We start from the raw sequence: 19,097 nt of genomic DNA, 5'->3' as shown, positions 1-19,097 counted from the left end.
CTGCAGAACTTTTTCAAGGTATCCTGGAAATGCTCTGCCAAGTCCAAGGAATTCGTCTGCTTTTCTGAAAAAAAAATTCAGAAAAGCAGATGCGTTTTTTTGGCATCCCTGTAAATCTCATTCTACAAGAAAGAAGGGATGTTCCAAAAGAGGGCTTTTTTCCAACATTTAGCCCCGTGTATACAGGCCAAATGTCAGAAAAGCGTCTTTTTCAATCTTTTCTTTGTAGTGTAGACATAGCCTCAGATTTGTATAATCTGCAAACTTTATAAGCTTACTCTCTATGACATTATCTAAATCAGTGCTGAAGATATTGAGCAGAACCAGTCCCAAAACAGAACACTGCGGAATCCCACTTGTTATGCCCTTCCAGCAGGACTGTGAACCATCAATAATTACTCTCTGAGAACGATTATCTGGCCAGTTATGCACCCACTTTATAGCAGCTACATCTAGCTTGTATTTCCCTAGTTTATTAATAAGAAGGTCACATGAGACCATATCAAATGCTTTACTAAAGTCTAGGTATACCACAAGCGCCCTTCCCTGTTATCCACAAGACTTGTTATCCCATTAAAGAAAGCTCTCAGATTGGTTTGATATGATTTGTTGTTTACAAATCTATGCTGGCTGTTACCTGTCATGTTATTGTCTTCCAAATGTTTTCAGGTGAATTTCTTAATTATTTGCTCCATTACCTTTCCTGGCATAGAAGTTAAGCTGACTAGTCTGTAGTTTCCTGGGTTGTTCTTTATAGATGGGCACTATATTTGCCCTTTTCCAGTCTTCTCTACCCTTCCCACACCCTCACCTCTTACCCTAGCCATGAGCCACCTCTTGCACTCCAACTCCTGCCCGAGTCTGCACCCTGCACTATGCACCAGCCCAGAGCTCCCGCCTGCACCCCAGCCTTCTGCCTCCGTTCAGTGAAAATGTGTGAGCACAGGTGAGAGACAGTGAGTGACAAGTGGGAGAGGTGATGGAGTGAGTAGGGGCAAGGCCTAGGCAAAGGGGCAGGGCAGGGGTGAGACATGAGGGCAGAGGCAGGGCATATGTGTTTTGTTTGCTGTAATCAGAAAGTTGGCAACCCTAATTAAGGTTGCATTCCTAATTCTGACATTCCCTCATAGTTGAATGCTTGCAATCTTAATGGCAGTTTTTAATGTAAATTTTGTATTGTGATAAGAGAGAGAGACTCTCATTATCTGTCTCAGAAGTGTAGCTGTGTTAGTCTGTAACTGAAAAAACTTAAAAAACAATGAATGCTGCATAACTATTAGTTGTTTTTTAAGTTCTCCATTTAAGCATGAATGTAATCTATTCACTGGGTAGAGAGGCAGGTCTGGGTATCATGGGAATGGCAGCTTATCAGCTCTGATCTTTCCTGTGATTTACAGGCATAAATCTAAAACAGAAAGTTTAGTAGCATCTGTAAATATTTTAGGTGAGTTCCGTGTGATCCGATTTCCTAATGCTGATTCAGTATGATCACTGAATCTTCCTTTGGGATCCCAGCAATGCAAACCCTATTAGCAGGGGACAAAAGAGAAAACAAAACATTACCAGAAAAATCTTTCCTAAAATGTTTCATGAAAAGTGAACACTCAGCAGAGCTGAGCTTCCTGCATAGTGAGAGTTGGCCTGCAAGTTAACAGGAAATCACTGCTTCCTGCCTGCAGAGGAAGTGCCCTATCTAGTGTCTCTGATCAAAAACAAACAGCACTACAATTAAACAAACAAAGGGCCCAAAGCTCTAGCGGCTTGGAGGTCTGGGTCACCTCCAGTATTAGGGAAGTGAGTCCAAAAATAAAAAGCCTGTAACCTTGTAAAAGGCCCTTATCCTCTTCCCTTCTCACTGCTGTTCCTTCCATGGCAAATGCCCAAACCCAAGAGTCAGGGCAGCCTTGTTTTTCACATTCATGAGGTCAGTACTGAAGCTGAATAAACCAAGTCATACTGGCTGGGGCATTGACCAGCAGTGTTATTCCTGATTTAAACAACAGAAGGTTCACAGAGATGGGGGAACCCTACTGCTTGCAACCAGAGCTGCATTTAGGGTACATCGACATAGAGGCGCTATTTTGGGATAATGTCCATTATCTTAAAATAGCGTTCTGCGTGTCTTACCAGCACGCTCGTAATTTTGAAATATATTCAGAATAACATGCTTCTTCTTCCAGCTTCCTGTAAGCCTTTTTGCATGAGGATTAAGAAAGATGCCGGAATATCAATTTATTTTGAAATTAGCGGTGTGTAGACAGTCCCTTGTTTTGAAATAAGCTACACAATTTGCATAGCTCAAATTGCATAGCTTATTTTGAGGTACTCGCTACTGTGTAGACATACCTCTAGGCATCAGCCCTAAAGGGCCACAGGAGTTGTCAAATATTTTTTGTCAAGGTCAACATTTCTTGGTCAAGGTTTCACAAAGCCCTGGCTGGGATGATTTAGATGAGGTTGCTCCTGCTCTGAGCAGGAGGTTGAACTAGATGGTCTCCTGAGCTCTCTTCCAATCCTCATCTATGATTCTATTATTGTAAGTTATAGTCACAGCTAAGAGAAAATAATTTTAAAAACCAGCAGTAATGGTAATTATAAGTAAACTAGCAGATGTACCTGGCATTGCTCGGGTCCATAAGTTAATTAAGGTTTTTCTTTTTGTTTTGAAAATAAAAGGAAAATGTACATGCTTTATTAAAATGCTTGTATTTTTCAAAAATACCATGTTATTTTTATGAAGCTCATTTTTATTTTGGATTTCTTTAAAAAAGGAATTGTTAAAATGTTTCTGTTAAATTTCTTTTGGTAAATTTTTAAAAACAGAATTCCACCAAGAGTATTTTTTTTCTTCATCCCTATAAATTCTTATCATTCACTATATTTTAACAAAAAAGGGCTAAAAGTCTGTTTGGTTTCAAATAAGATTTTCTTCAAGTTTTCAAACTTTAAGCATTGATTTAGCTGTGCCAAAACAGAGCACTAGTCCAAATTTCTCCATTTTAATTATTCTCTATAAGGCTTATTGAGAAGCAATCCTACTCCAGATTCAACCTATTTTTCTGCCTCATCTTGTTTCAGTTTCTTTCAACATTTTCTTGGGTATGTCAATTGTGAGGACAGTATTTGCTTTGGTGATTCTTTCGTGGGCAAAGCCCACTTCCTCAGATGAGCTTGAGTGGAGAAAAAAGGGGGACCCTCAGAATATATAGAAGAAAAATAAGAGAGTGTGGAAAGAAAAAAATATCTGTTAATTGTAGTGCTGTTGCTAATTAGGTTAATTGAGTGGTATGGAAGTGTCCCATACTTAGCTTTTAATGTCAATGGAGTGTTGAATGTAAGGAAAGTTGGTTTTGTAACAGTTCAAGTCTTTGTTCAACCTCAGGACAACAGTGTCAAATTTATATATTAAGGTCAGTTCCACACACTCTCTCTGTAGTTGGCTTGTGAAATTCCTTTGTAGAAGAATGGCTAAATTTAAATCCATTAATGAATGCCCAGACAGGTTAAAATGTTTCCCTACAGGTTTCTGCGTGTTACCATTTCTAATATCTGATGGGTGTCCACAGATGGAGAAGGCCGACTCATTTCAAACAAAGCCCCAGGATTGCTCTGGCCTTTTAATTTTCTTTTTGTTACAGTCCCTTTCATACTGGGGAAGGGCACAGCCCTGGCCAGCCCCAGAAAATTCCTTTAGCCACAGAACTCATATGGCATGAGTAATGGCTGGCCAAGTGACATCCAAGCCCAGCTAGGAGGACCCTGTGAAGGGATACCATGCAGAACTAGTCTTCCAAATGTAGGGCTCACCCTGTGAGGAGTTTATGTGAGGACCTTACTGCCCAGCTCCTGTCAGGCTGGAAGAACAAGAAGGAGACATGAGGTGCATGGAGGGGCCCATTCCAGCTTACACAGTTCTAGAGAGGCTGATGCGCATGCACCCCCCTTGGACAATATCTCCTATTTGTGCCCATCCAAAGTGAGTCCTAGAGTGGCGATGTTCATGGGCCAAGGACAGGAGGGGGCCCTACTCAGGTTGGGCTCCCAGACCTCAGGCATCAACAGAAATACTATTTCTAAGAAAAAGGGGATATATAGGGCACATGAATCTCCCATGGGAAGGAACAGCAGAAAAGGCTCGGAAACCTCTGCTGAACCACTCCAAACAGGCAGACATCTCCTCCCACAGGAAGGGAAAGAGCTGGTTGTAGGCTTGGGGGACAGAACACAAACCAGGACACCATCGTAAAGAGAATGGGGACTTCTCCAAGCCAGCCTGCCTGCTGACATTTCTTCAGCAGCAACTTAATTTAAGGGACTGGAGCATGGGCTGATGGGGAAACAGGAAGTAAGACCTGTCTCACAGGAGAGTGAGGCCACCTGTTAAAATGGCTGCACACACTTTAAAGAGACAGGCAGGATGCTGTCAGAGTAAAATGAAGAATACTGTATTGAATCTAGCTGAAAGTTCAGAGGACAGGTTTTAAATATTTGAAATTATCTGGAAAAGGGGCTGAGTAGTGAGGAGACAAAAGTTGCAGGCAACACTAGGTTTTTTTTAGTTAGTTAAGACAAAGAAGGTTGTGAGAAGAGTTGGGCAAATAAGGGTATGTCTACACTACAAAGTTAGTTCGAACTAACTGACGTTAGTTCGAACTAACTTTCATAGGCGCTACACTAGCACTCCGTTACTTTGAATTTAATTCGAACTAACGGAGCGCTTAGTTTGAACTAGGAAAACCTCATTTTACGAGGATTAAGCCTAGTTCGAACTAGCTAGTTCGAATTAAGGGGTGTGTAGCCCCTTATTCGAACTAGTGGGAGGCTAGCCCTCCCCAGGTTTCCCTGGTGGCCACTCTGGCCAACACCAGGGAAACTCTTCTGCCCCCCTCCCAGCCCCGGACCCCTTAAAGTAGCAAAGGCTGGCTACGGTGCCCGTGCCAGGTGCAAGCCTGCCAGCACCCAGCCAGCAGACCCTGCACCTGGCATGGCACGAGCCACCCACCCGATGCCCCCAGCCCTCCCCCTCTTCCCGGGACCAGGCTGGCGGCTCCCGGGAGCTTGCCCGGGACCGCAAGAGGCGGGCACCCGCCTGGGCTAGTGCACACATCGTGGACCTCGTCCACGATCTCCGCACTAGGCACAGGAAAGTGGCCAGCTAGGGCAGGAGAGCTGCCAGCCTGGACACCCAGGAGCAGGTGTGCAAGAGAATCAAGGGGGTCCACTGAGATCCCCGACCCTGAGCCCTGAGCTTAGAATGGCCGTCCTGGGTCAGACCAAAGGTCCATCTAGCCCAGTAGCCTGTCTGCCGACAGCGGCTAGCCCTAGGGACCCTGGAGGGGATGGACCGAAGACAGTGACCAAGCCATTTGTCTCGTGCCATCCCTCTCCAGCCTTCCACAAACCTTGGGCAGGGACACCACTCCTACCCCCTGGCTAATACCACTTCTTGGACCCAACCTCCATGACTTGATCTCACTTCCCTTTAAACTCTGTTCTAGTTCTAGCCCTCACAGCCTCCTGCAGCAAGGAGTTCCACAGGTTGACTCTTTGCTTTGTGAAGAACAACTTTCTGTTACTAGTTTGAAGCCTGCTACCCATTCCTTTCCTTTGGTGTCCTCTAGTCCTTCTTTATGGGAACTAATGAAGAACTTTTCTGTATGCACCCTCTCCACCCAACTCCCGATTTTAGAGACCTCTATCCTGTCCCCCCTCTGTCTCCTCTTTTCTAAGCTGAGAAGTCCCAGTCTCTTTAGCCTCTCTTCATATGGGACCTGTTCCCAACCCCTGATCATTTTAGTTGCCCTCCCCTCTCCCAGCCTCTCTCTTCCCCTCTCCCACCTCCTTTTCTCAGTCTCCCCCAGTTTTGTTCAATAAAAACAGATTCCATTTTTGACCACAATTGTCCTTTATTTTGTACATCAAGAAAAGGGGCTAGGGAAGGGTAAGTGGAAGGAGGTGAGGGAGGAATGGGGTACGAGCCCCCGATGGGGAGGACTGGGCTGGCTCTGCGGCCTTCTGGGGGTAGAAGCTCTCCTGCAGCCCACCAATTGTCCCCTCTCCCCAGATGGCAGCCTGCGGCAAGTGCAGCTGGTCTGATGGCCGAGTGCTGTGATGTGCCCAGTGTGGGCACTCCGGGCAATCCAAGCCAGGACTGCTTTGCAAGCGGGGCACCCCTGAGAACTGTCTGTCCGGGGTGGGGGTCAGGACCCTTTAAGCGCAGCCCTCAGCTAGCCTGAGACAGCATCTCCATGCTCTAAGTCCTCCTCTGATGCCCTGCCGGCACTGCTTCCGGCCATCCTTAAGCCTGGTTCAGGGTCCAATCAGTGTGGACTCGCTAGTTCGAATTAGCAAAACACTAATTCGAACTAGTTTTTAGTTCTAGACGCATTAGTTCGAATTAGCTTAGTTCGAATTAACTAATTCGAACTAAGTTAGTTCGAATTAGCGCTGTAGTGTAGACGTACCCTAACTGATTTTTTTTGGTTGTTGGCAGTTGTGATTGGAAAAAAAAAAAGTGTTAAACTCAAATGAAAGCTAGAAAAATACCCAACCTTTCAGCAAATCAACAGAGTTTGGCTGGTCAAAGCCTCACTTGGAACAAAACACTTCGCTTCCAAGCATTTTTTTAAGGGCTGGTATCACAAAACAGGAGATATTGATGCTCCCTGTAAAATATTTAGAGCCATAGTTATTGCTGCAAGGATGTGGGAGCCATGAGTTCCATCCCCCCCTTCACCTAGCGTTGCCAGATGGTTTCAACAAAAATACCGGACACACTTGATATTACATCACAATCTACATTGCATCTTATTGAGAAAATACCCGACATTTATATTTTCTCTATTTGGTTCCCGAACAGAAAGCTCAAATACTGGACTGTCCGGTTCAAAACCGGATACCTGGCAACCCAACCTTTGCCTGATGGGAAGTAGGGATTTGAGCTTGGGTGCCCACTGCCCAGGGTGGGGAAAGAGGCACCCTGACCTCTGGGTTATGCAGTGCTTAGAGGCAGAGCTTCCTTTACCTCTCCGGTTTGAAGCTGTTCCACTTGACTGCTCATTGGAGCAGACACTTGAATGTGGGTTTCGAGGTGAATACTCTGACCACCAAATTACAGAGTCATTTGCATTGTGCCTGTGTATTCCAATGGTTATTCAAGTATTTTATACACACAAGAACAGCATCAACAGAAGAGGCTGTGGAAGGTTGCCAGAAGGTGATCACTGCTAAGCTACAGTAAGGAGACCTCTCTTAATAAAAATATGACTCCACCTGAGAGCCTGAAGGAACGGTGTCAGCTGTATACCTGAGTCCCAGCAGCGATTCTCTTTGGCTTTCTTGCCGGAGCACACTGTTAGGCTACGTCTACACTACAAGTTTTCTAGGCAAAAAATATGCTAATGAGGGACTCATTTGCATGAGTTGCAATCTCATTTGCATATTTTCTGCAGATCCGTTTTTGCGCTGGGGTTTTTGCGAAAGAAGTAGTGTGGACATTTTATTTTTGCGCAAAAACCCCTTTTTCTGCAAGATCGGTATACAATCTTACAGAAAAAGGAGTTTTTGCACAAAAAGAAAAGGTCCACGCTGCTTCTTTTTGTGCAAAAACCCCAGGACAAAAACGGATCAGCAGAAAATATGCAGATGAGATCACGACTCATGCAAATGAGCCCTCATTAGCATATTTTTTACTGAGAAAACTCATAGTGTAGACGTAGCCTTACTGTTTTCATGCAACTGTAAAAGACAGGAATTCTTCTTATGCCAGTTGCATAGAATATAGCAACACCCCAACTCCATGGGCCAACCTTTTTTTCATGGCTTGGCAGGCTGGCCATTTGCCCAGCACTAAGCCTGTTTTTGGAGCAGTTTGGCCCTATCCGACATTGTACCTGGTTTTATCTGGTATCATTGCCTCTGCCTGTCTGCATACAAAGTCACTGTGATGGGGGTAGTGCAGTGTGCTGTGCAAAATGGTATTCTCCATGTGACTTGATCTCACATACACCATGTGAGCAAGATCACGCTGCTGAGAGGATTATGCAGGTGAGGATGGGCTTCAACTGCATCAGAAGTACTGGAATGTCAGAAGTTCAGGGTATGCATAAGTGGCCCCCTTATTGTTTTTTGCAAATACCCAGGCACTTCATCAATGTCAGGTGTTGGTGTTTTTATTAGAGAAGAAGCTCAGTGATTTATGCTGCTGAGACATATTACATACAAAAACAGATTTTTTTAAAATGTTTCGGAAAGGAAAATACTTATCATGGTTTCTGCTGTGGTCAACCTGCAGAAAGGTGATAATAATAATAATAATAATAATAATAAATAAATTTGTATTGTGATTGCACCTTGCATTTGAGTCATGGTTGAGGTCTGTATTGTGATTTATGCTGTATAAACAGATGGTCCTGGGCCCAAAGACCTTATAATATACTAATGATTTTGGCAGCACCTTTTGTCTGAGGGGGTCACAGATGTTAAGAACATTAACTTACAATCACTTTCTGATAAGTTATTGTTGCCCCCATATTACAAGAAGAGAAAATGGAGGCACAGAAGCCACATAATTTGCGCATGTGCATAATGGAAGGTTTGCAAATGGATTCACAGATTCCAAGGCCAGAAGGGGTCAGTGAGCTCATCTACTCTGATCCCCTGAGTAACACAGACCACAGGACTAGCCTGGATCTGCATTTGAACTAGAGAAGATCCGTTGGAAAAACATCCAATCTTACTTTTAAAAGCATGGTGATGGAGAAGGCACCACGGCTCTTGTTAAATTGTTCCAGTGGTTAAGTAATCTCATGTGTTCCAAACATTGGTAAATATCAATAGCATGGCTTTGATTGCTCCTTGGCCAATTTCTTTAACACTCTTTTGTGCAAGTTATCTGGCTCTGCAGATTTAAAAATATTTAACTTTAGCAGTTGCTATTTAAACATTCTGCCTTGTTACTTCAATGATGCCACAACTTTCCCCCTTATTCTTAATCCATTTATCTTTAATCTTTAGATCTTCATGATGTCAGAACAAGTCGGCACACAAGGAAGCCGAGGAGCCCATTTCATTGTAAGCAATGACGATGAGAATGAGCTCTCTGCTGACATCTAGTGATGGGCTATGGAAGAGGACGACAGGGGCTGATCTTGCTTGTCTCTCTTTCCCCCGCCCTCTACCTTGGTGCTCAGCCTACTGGGATTGTTTGTCTAAATGATCACTTTTGTTTGGTGGTGTATCCCCAGCTCTTTTGTTAATGGAGCAGGCGTAATAAAGGGCTATTATTCTTGAGGTGTAAATCCAGGGCAGTGGAACTGTTTGTGCTGTGCCTCTTCAAGGTACCCCGGGGGTGATGTATAATTGTCTGAGGTCTCTGGGTGGGGGCTTGAGCTGGTTTTGTGTTGTGTTGTTGAGAAGGAATCCCTGGCCCTTGTTGCTGCCAGCTCTGACTAGTAGAAGTGTTAACGGAATGTTTTCATTCCCAGATCTCAAAGCACTGAGCAAAGGAAGATCAGTGGGGAGCATTACCCAAGCTTCCTGACTCAGTTAGTGCTCTGGCAGAGGACTATGCTGCTTCTAGTCCACTGTCCTGCATTCTATTGTGCCTTGTTCCACATGGCAACTGCTGAGGAATAGCCCTGCTTCCCAGTCCCCCAGAACCCTGACAATTTAGGGGGTAGGCAGTCGGGAGAAACTGTCCTCTCTGCCCCAAGAGACCCGGCTGTCTACATTGCTCAAGTGGGAAGCTGAGCTCTGCTTAAGGGGGACAAGTGACTCCTTACTCAACAGGAGCTTGGCTTGCTGGAAGGAGGGTGCAGGGCTGAGCTGCAAGAAAGTGCCACTCTGAGTGGAGGGATTGGTCCAGGGAGCAGTCCAAGAGCCCAGCCACAGCCAGTCTGGCAGAGATCCAGCCCCAAAGGAGGATGTGCATGAAGACTGGGGCGGGGGGGCAGTTGAAGCCTGGCCTACGCTATAAACCTAGCCTGACAGAACAAGGTCCCTTCTACTGACCTAAGTCACTTGTAATGTTGACTTAATCTCTCCACCTCCGCAAGAGGCATAGTGCTTAATTCAATGTTGATGGGTTGACAGAGAGGTAGTGTAGATGCATCATTGTTTAAATCAACTGAACTGGCCTCCAGGAGGTATCCCACAATATTGAATGTGGTGAATCTTCTTGGTCTGTCTGTGGGGAGCAGAGTCCATGCAAACACTGCTCTAATCCAGCAACAGAAACGTTGACACCTACAAAAAGCTTTCATGAGGTCTGGGGGAGGAGGTCTATGCCAGGGACATGCAGCAGGGCCACGTAAATGTCAAAGAACTTCACTGGCATATCACAAGACAAAGGAGATGAACAGTCATTCTGGTTCTGCACCTCCGACATGCCTCTTCTTCAATGAGCTGCACTGGATTCTCAGTGGTGACCCCTCTACTACCCCAAATGTAGCATGGATACCACACAGGAGTCTGAGTCCTGGGCCTCCTCAGGCACCAACGAGGAGGACATTCTGGAGCCGGGAGAGGAGGAAAACGGGGGAAAGGTGAGTGGGATGGTTTCTCCCTGAGATCCAGGAGCTATTTCTAACCTCAAGCAACCCAGCCAGATGTAGGACAGCATCTTGGCCAAGTGTGATGCCAGGGAAGGCACCGCTGGGGAGTATGGAATTCCAATCATATAGAAGGGATTACATGCTCTTATACTTTATGTTTAATATGAGGATAAAAATGAAGTGTGTCGGTATTTGAGTGCCATTGGGGCCGACTATGCAGAGGGTGTCCCCTAAAAAACACAGTTTGTGTGCACAGGGATGGCCTGGGAATCCTCTGTGCAGATCTCCAGGAAACTTTCATGGGGATACAATGCAGAAGGTTGCTGGGAAGGGCTGCCTTGTTTCTTCCACCATAGTAGGACTCTTTCCCATGCACATCCACTATTAGCTCTGCTAGTATCATTGTGGTGCACAGCATAGCAGCATGAGGACCAGGTCTGTACCCAGACACTTGCAGCATTGGCTCAGTTGCCACCTCTGTGGCTGTCAGGAGACTGATATCACATAGGGTCACCTCAGGCAGACTGTGGAAGTTTTCATTACATGTGCTCATACCCCCAAGCAATATAGCATATGATCCCCCCACTCACAGTGATTTCTGGGTCCCTCAGCCATGGCCTATGTGCAGGGATTGACATTGACCTCAGAATCTGCAAGCCCAGGGCAACTGCTACCAGCAGAGTTAGGAGAAGGGAGGTTAGGATTCCTGTGTTCTTTCACAGCCACAATTCCCTCTGCCCCGGAGCCAAGCTTCGGACAAAGACCAGGTTTAAGGAGGCTAAACACACCGGCCATGGTGCTGGGGGTGGGGCCATTGTCCACCTGTGCTCCTGACGAGGGTTGCCCAGAAGTTGCAGCACAGGGCCCATTGCTCATGCCACTGTGCCACACTCACCATGACGGGAACAGCAAACTTGTTCATTGAACAGCTAAGGAGACTAATTCAGTTCTGACTTACACTTCAGTGTAACAAAGGGAGTGATTATTAAATAGCACCTTTGTCCTAGACCCAGGACAGGCATGCACTGAAAATAGCGGCCTTGTGCTTTGCATGCCTGACAGAGGCCTTCAGCACAACCTCCAGACCTGCAGAGGCTTCTGCAGATTAGAAGACAGAAAAAGAGGAGGTGTGAAACATGTTCAATGAGACATGAGCATCCCAGGACCGTGGACATGGAGCTAAGAGGATGTCATTGTCTAAAACTAGACCCAGAACGGAAAGCAGGAGAGCAGCCCAGGAACATGGGCGTGAACTCTAGTTCAAACTAACGAAAGATCTGTTCTCCACGCTGCAGAGGAAGGTGAAAACCCTTATGGTCTCAGACAGTCTTAGAAGAAAGTACTTCAAATATGGTCATTAGTTAGACCCTGAACACATGGGTGAGACCCATCAGCCAGATACCTGGGAACAAATTCTCTCTAGTAACTCAGAACCCATCCCATTTAGCATCTCATCTCCTGTTGTCAGGGCCCAAGCACAGGCCCCCTCCCACATACATACCACAATTTGCAGGCTGGGCTGGACCCCCAGATAAAGTGTATCTTTCTCCCTCCCCGCCCCCATCTGAGGGCCCTGCCTGTCACTGGAGATATTTCTTGATAGCAGTCATAGATGGGCCACATGCCATTGTAAGCAATCTCAGCATATCATCTCATCTATAAATTGATCAAGTTCAATCTTAAACGAGATTTGGCATTTTTCCCTTTGACGGTTTGATGTTGGGGGGCAATCCAGACTGGTGTGGGCTGTGTCACCATTTACTCTGCTATGCCTCATATTACTTTGCCTCTGTAGCTCTCTTCCTGGGATGCTTACAGTCAGCAATAAGCAAGCAGGTCACACACTGAGGCTACGTCTACACTGTGCTGTTTTACGCAAGAAAAATGCAAATGAGGCAAAGTGTGGAATATCGCCATGCCTCATTTGCACAATTAATGAGCAGCCACTTTTTGCGCAAGAGGCTTTTGAGCAAAAAGGAGCCATCTATATGGCTCCTTTTTGTGCAAAAACCCCCTCTTGCACAAGAGCCGTTCTGCTTTTTTTTTAGGAAGAACAGCTTTTGTGCAAGATGGGGATTTTGCGCAAAAATGTCTTATGCATAAGCGCGTCTACACCTCAAAAGCGCATCGCAAAAATGATGTGCTTTTGCGCAAGAGAGAGTCCACACTGCATGCACACTCTTGCACGAGAAAGCTCTGATGGCCATTATTAATTTTTCTGCACTAGAAATGCTTGCAGAGCATCCACACATGCCTTTTTGTGCAAGAGCTGTAGCACAAAAAGGAGTTATTCCTTGTGGGGAGAGGAATAACTACCAGTAAAAGCTCTCTGTCCTGTCTATTTACTGTAATTTTTTTTGCGCAAAAACGCGCTTGAGGTGTGGACACTACAAGGTATTTGCTCAAAAACCTTGTAGCGTAAACATAGCCCTAATGACTGATGATGTGGGAAAATCTGAAGTACTCAATGCTTTTTTTCTCTCTGTCTTCACAGATGAGGTCAGCTCCCAGACTGCTGCTCCAGGCAACACAGTAGGGGACGGAGGTGGGCAGCCCTCAGTGGAGAAAGAACAGATTAAGAACTATTTAGAAAAGCTAGACATACAAAAATCCATGGAGCTGGATTTAATGCATCCGAGTGTACTGAGGGACTTGGCAAATGTCATTTCAGATCTTTTGGCCATTATTTCTGAAAATTTGTGGAGATCGGGAAAGGTCCCAGATGATTGGAAAAAGGCAAAGGTAGTGCCCATTTTTAAGAAAGGGAAGAAGGACAACCAGGGAACTATAGATCGGTCAGTCTCACATCAGTCCCTGGAAAATTCATGGAGAGGATCTTCAAGGAATCTATTTTGAAGCACTTGGAAGAAGGGAATGTGATCAGGAATAGTCAACATGGATTCACCAAGGGCAAGCCGAGCCTGACCAACCTAATTAGCTTTTATCATGAGGTAATTGGCTCTGTAGACATGGGGAAGTCAGTGGATGTGATATACCTTGACTTTAGCAAAGCTTTTGATACAGTCTCCCACAATATTCTTGACAGCAAGTTAAGGAAGTATAGATTGGATAAATGGACTGTAAGATTGATGTAAGCTGGCTAGATTGTCAGGCCCAATGGGTAGTGATTAACGGCTTCATGTCAGGTTTCTAGTGGAGTGCCCCAAGGATCGGTTCTAGGGCCAGTTTTGTTTAACATCTTTATTAATGACCTGGATGAGGGGATGGATTGCACCCTCAGCAAGTTTGTGGATGACACTAAGGGGGAGAGGTAGATACGTGGGAGGGCAGGGATGGGGTCCAGAGTGACCTAGACAGATTAGAGGATTGGGCCAAAAGAAATCTGATGAGGTTCAACAAGGACAAGTGTAGAGTCCTGCACTTGGGATGGAAGAATCCCAAGCTTTTTTACAGGCTAGGTACCGAATGGCTAAGTAACAGTTCAGAAGAAAAGGAGCTGGGGATTACAGTGGATGAGAAGCTGAATATGAGTCAACAGTGTGCCCTTGTAGCCAAGAAGGCGAATGGAATATTAGGTTGCATTAGAAGGAGCATTGCCAGCAGATCTAGAGAAGTGATTATTCCCCTGTATTTGGCTCTGGTGAGGCCACATCTGTGTCCAGTTCTGTCCCCTCCTCCCCCACTACAGAAAGGATGTGGACTCATTGGAGAGGGTCCAGCGGAGGGCAACCAAAATGATTAGGGGGCTGGAGCAAATGACCTATGAGGAGAGGCTGAGGGATTTGGGCTCATTTAGTCTGCAGAAGAGAAGAGTGAGGGGGGATTTGATAGCAGCCTTCAACTTCCTGAAGGGAGGTTCCAAAGAGGATGGAGAGAGGCTGTTCTCAGGAGTGATGGATGGCAGAACAAGGAGCAATGGTCTCAAGTTGGTCTAGGTTGGATATTAAGAAAAACTATTTCACTAGGAGGGTGGTGAAGCACTGGGATGGGTTACCTAGGGAGGTGGTGGAATCTCTATGCCTAGAGGTTTTTAAGTGTCATCTTGACAAAGCCCTGGCTGGTTGATTTAGTTGCGATTGGTCCTGCTTTGGGCAGGGGGCTGGACTTGATGACCTCCTGAGGTCTCTTGCAGCTCTATGATTCTATGATTGAGTTCAAAGGAGAGAAACTTTCAGTGTTAAGAATCTCAGATGGACAAGGTTTCGTCTCCCAAAGCTCTGAGAAGTTACATGCTCTCCAGACATGAGCTGTAATGATAGAACTAGAGCCGACTCCATAAGGAGTCTCTTTATTATTTTAAATTTACTCCAGTGGATTCTGGAATTTCTTGTGTCAGGACTGTGCTTTGGGCCAAGAGCTAAAATCACTAGTTTGGCCCTGAGCCAAATCCACCAGAAGCCAGTGGAAGATGTGACAAGTGGCAGCAGCACAATGAGCAAACAGCAGAGTGGCAATGGAGAGACATAAGGAGCTGTCAGCAGAGAGGTGAGACGAATGGCCAGCAGGGCAGTGGCAGTGAGCAGGTGGATGGCGAGTGAGCAGCAGAGTGAGTAAGATGCCTCCTTACCTTCCCCCCACTCAGGATGGGAGGTGAACTCTGTGGATGCACCTCTGAACTCTGGGTCTCCCCTGAGAAGGGCAGCAATTGTGAGCAGGGTGCAGAGGAGGGTTGGGGATGTAACAGGAACATTTACATTGGTAGATTTAAGAACCTCAGAGGAAAAGGACACCTCCCAACCTACTTGGGATGGGACTTTTGTTCATGGTTTTGGTTATGAACTCTGCTTGTGGTGTTTCCCAAATTAATGCCACACCACTTCCCTCCCCTTTTATTAAAGGGTTCTTTTCTACACTCAAAGGCTACGTCTACACTGGCAGCTTCTTGCACAAGAACTCTTTTGCGGAAGAGTTCTTGTGCAAAAACTCTTCCAGAAGAGAGCATCTACACAGGCATGTGCTTTGCACAAGAGATGTGCTTTTGCGCAAGAGCATCCATGCCAGTGTAGACGATCTCTTGCTCAAGAAAGCTCTGATGGCCATTTTAACCGTAGGGCTTTCTTGCGCAAGAAATTCATGTTGCCTGTCTACACTGGCCTCTTGCGCAAGAACAGTTGTGCAAAAGGGCTTATTCCTGAGCAGGAGCATCAGAGTTCTGGTACAAGAAGCCCTGATTTCATACATTAGAATGTCAGTTTACTTGCGCAAGAGAGGCAGCTTTGGCGCAAGATCGCTCCAGTGTAGACACAACCAAACTCTGTGCTTGTGAGTGGGGAAGCATTGCCTTGCTGAGGCACACAGGGGTGTTGTGTGAATTTCCCAGGTTACTAGGTGGGGCTCAAGCCAGTTCTGTGTTGGATGGATGAAGAGGAGCCACTAGATATTGAACCCAGCCCTGGCTGCTGCTGGCACTACCGGGCAGAAGGGTTACATAGTAAACACAATCATTTGGAACCCATCTCTGCATGTGTGGTTTCTTGTATAAAGAGCAAACAACATGTCATTTTGTCTGTAAGGGGAACTTCCTAGCACACCTCTTTCTGTCTTTGTTCTGTCTGTGTTTCTGACATTGTCTGTAAGGCTTCATCTAAACTGCAGGCTTCTTTCAGAAGAAGCTTTTCTGGAAGAGATCTTCCGAAAAAACTTCTTCCAAAAGAGAGTGTGCACACAGCCAAAGCAGATAGCTTCCATTCAGTGTGGACAATATCTTGCATGTAAGCTGTGATTATTATGGACCGAGTGGCCACCAGGGTACCAAAAGCTCTTTTGGAAAAAGGCTTCTTCCTTGTAGAAAGAGGTTTACCAATGTCGGAAAAACCCCTCTGTTCTTTCATTTTTTTTCCAAAAGAACACAATTGCAGTGTGGACATAAGTGAAGTTTTTTTGGAAAAATGGCAGTTTTTTTGGAAAAATGGTAATTTTTCCAAAAAAACCCCTCTGTGGTGTAGACATAGCCTAACAGCCAGGATCATTATTAGTCTCCAGGGCTGTGTCTACACTGGGCCACTTATTCCGGAAAATCAGCCGCTTTTCCGGAATAAGCTGCGAGCTGTCTACACTGGCCCTTGAATTTCCGGAAAAGCAACGACGCTCTACTGTACAAAATCAGCCGCTATTCCGGAAAAGCTACGCTGCTCCCGCTCAGGCATAAGTCCTTATTCCAGAACACTGTTCCGGAAAAGGGCCAGTGTAGCCAGCCCAGTAGTCTTTTCCGGAAAAAAGCCCCGATCGCGAAAATGACGATCGGGGCTCTTTTCCGGAAAAACGCGTCTACATTGGCCACAGATGCTTTTCCGGAAAAAGGGCTTTTCCGGAAAAGCATCCTGCCAATGTAGACGCTCTTTTTCCGGAAATACTTATAACGAAAACTATTCTGTTTTAAGCATTTCCGGAAATTCATGCCAGTGTAGACACAGCCCAGGAGAAATTATGGGAATTTTGGACAATTCAGGGAGCTGGTGCCTCACTCATAACCTCTGTATCCCATCCCTCTCTCCCTGTCTCTAGAAATGGGCTTGGCTTAGGTGTTAGAAAGTCAAGAACATAAGGGATGTTTCCAGAGAAAATTGCGGGGTATTTACAAGTTAGCACATTTTACAAAATATGATTTTGTGCACTTTCCAGCTCTTCCCTTCCCCACTCTTGCTGGTACAACAAACTTCACTCCAGCAGGATGATGAACTCTGCAGACCCTTACTCTGAACAAGAGATGTGGCAAAAGCAACAGTAGGCATCTTAGAAGGCGGTGATGGTAGTCTGCAGATAAAATAGAGCTGGTGAAGCTGGTCTGACTCTATGTTATCAATAATGGCCCCATAATGTCTATAATCCCCCCTTGAATTTGCCTTCCAAAAACCTGTCTCCAAAATCTGCTCGGTTTGGTGGATTGTGGGCCACATGAAATAGTATTTTAGCACCATGAGATGCCACAGATTCATAGCAAATGACTTCTTCTTTCCATATTAGCACAGCTAAGCTTCAGGTCACTGAAAATCTTCCCTGCTTCTCTGTCTGCCTCCCTTATATTTCATTCCTTTTGATTCTATCTCATATAAAAATAGGCCACATACAAAATTGGTTAAATTCACATGAGGTCAGACTGAGAAAGTCTGTTAAAGGCAGGTAACACAAGTGACATATGCATGTCAGTGGGAGAAAGCTGCTGGGCCCAGATAACTCACCCTCCCCTTGAACTTCTTGTCTCTTAAACTCAGACCTGGTAAACTGGGGAGCTTACTGTTTTCTGCCAGAAGTGATTCCAATGCAGGTGCATCTCCTTTTGAAGTCCTTTAAAACATTGCAGCTGGGATTACACTTTGTCAATATCAATGAGAAAGATGCCAGCCAAGAGCTCAGCTCGGGCTCACAGTCTATGTCCTATTCCATAATATTTGTTTTCCTTTTCTGAGACTTTGAGGAGGTAAGAATCTTTCCTACCCTTCTGAAAATCCAGAATCTGCTCAATTGCACAGACAGGCCTGTTCAGCAAGCCGATGGAATGACAGAGGTGTAACTGAGAGCAGAAACTGGTCCACTATATCCGACAGGGACATTTTACTCTCACATACATCCAAAGTGGCGCACAATTCCAAGTAGTGCTCAGCATTTTTCATGCATGGGCCCTTCCAGCCTCCACACATCTGCTGTATGTTACCTCTGCAGGCTCAGAGACAGAGGAAAGGAGCCCAGAATGTACCAGCAGTGGGGAAAAACACCTACCACATTCATACTTATTTCCCTGCAGACAGAAACACAGTCACATTTACAGAAGAGCTGACCAACAGGACAATAAGAAGCCTACTCACCCTGATTTAGTCCTTGCATCCAGAAGAATTAAAGCCCTAGAAGATGAGGTCTCATAATTCAAGTTGTTTCTTAAGGGAGTCTGTCTTCATATCACAAGATTCACTGAGGTTCAGTGAGAAAGAGAGAGAGCGAGAGAGGGGAAAGCAGAAGGGGAGGGACTGAGAGAAGCGCCCAGAGGCCGTATAGAATGACAATGGAAGGAAATGCTTTATCAAACCTAGAAAGCTTGGCCAACCCGGCCCTGGGAACACGAAAGGGGGGGAGGCGAAGGCGTGTGGAAGAAAAATTAGCTAAGCTGTGCTGGGTTCCTCTCTGGGCCACACATAGCCCTACTCCCACTAAACCCTCCTATCGCATGCACCATGCAACACTATGGAAACTGTCGGTGGCAAAGCTCTTTTTTGATTAAGGAAAGAAATGTTGGCATTTAAAAAAAAAACAGAGAGTCTCGGAATCTAAAGTGCTCTCCGCCTCTCCTAACTCTAGCCTTCCAAGTTCCTATGAGTCAAATGTTAGCAATGTGTTACCGAAATGTTACTAATCTGGTATGCAGCATCTGAGAGGGTTTAGCTAATACAATCTGTGTTTGCTAGCTGGGGGAAAATTGTCATCAGAAAGAATTTTCTCTTTCTCTCTCTTTTTTCTTTTCTTTTCTTTTCTTTTCTTTTCTTTTCTTTTCTTTTCTTTGGGGGAAGGGAGAGAGCAATATCTTCTTTGTGTTGGGTTAACTAACGTATCTACTAACTGGGTGTTAACATAGCTTTATCTGCACGAAACACA

The 19,097-nt window shown here is 45.4% G+C and overlaps 1 protein-coding gene across 1 annotated transcript in view; it reads right to left on the bottom strand.

Moving 5' to 3' along the window:
* HDAC7 (histone deacetylase 7) overlaps positions 1 to 18,472 on the bottom strand; it is a 219,339-nt gene extending 200,867 nt beyond the window's left edge. The window contains exon 1 of the mRNA XM_075902093.2: positions 18,317 to 18,472. Within this exon, the coding sequence (XP_075758208.1) occupies positions 18,317 to 18,335 (19 nt within the window). The 5' untranslated portion in view covers positions 18,336 to 18,472. The remainder of the gene's footprint in view (positions 1 to 18,316) is intronic.
* Between the last annotated feature and the right edge of the window lie 625 nt (positions 18,473 to 19,097).

The sequence above is a fragment of the Pelodiscus sinensis genome, chromosome 31 (genome assembly GCF_052426305.1).
Source record: "Pelodiscus sinensis isolate ZL-2025 chromosome 31, ASM5242630v1, whole genome shotgun sequence".
Classification (NCBI taxonomy): Eukaryota; Metazoa; Chordata; order Testudines; family Trionychidae; genus Pelodiscus; species Pelodiscus sinensis.
Note: the sequence above shows the minus strand (reverse complement) of the source record. Positions and strands in the feature narration are given on the sequence as shown.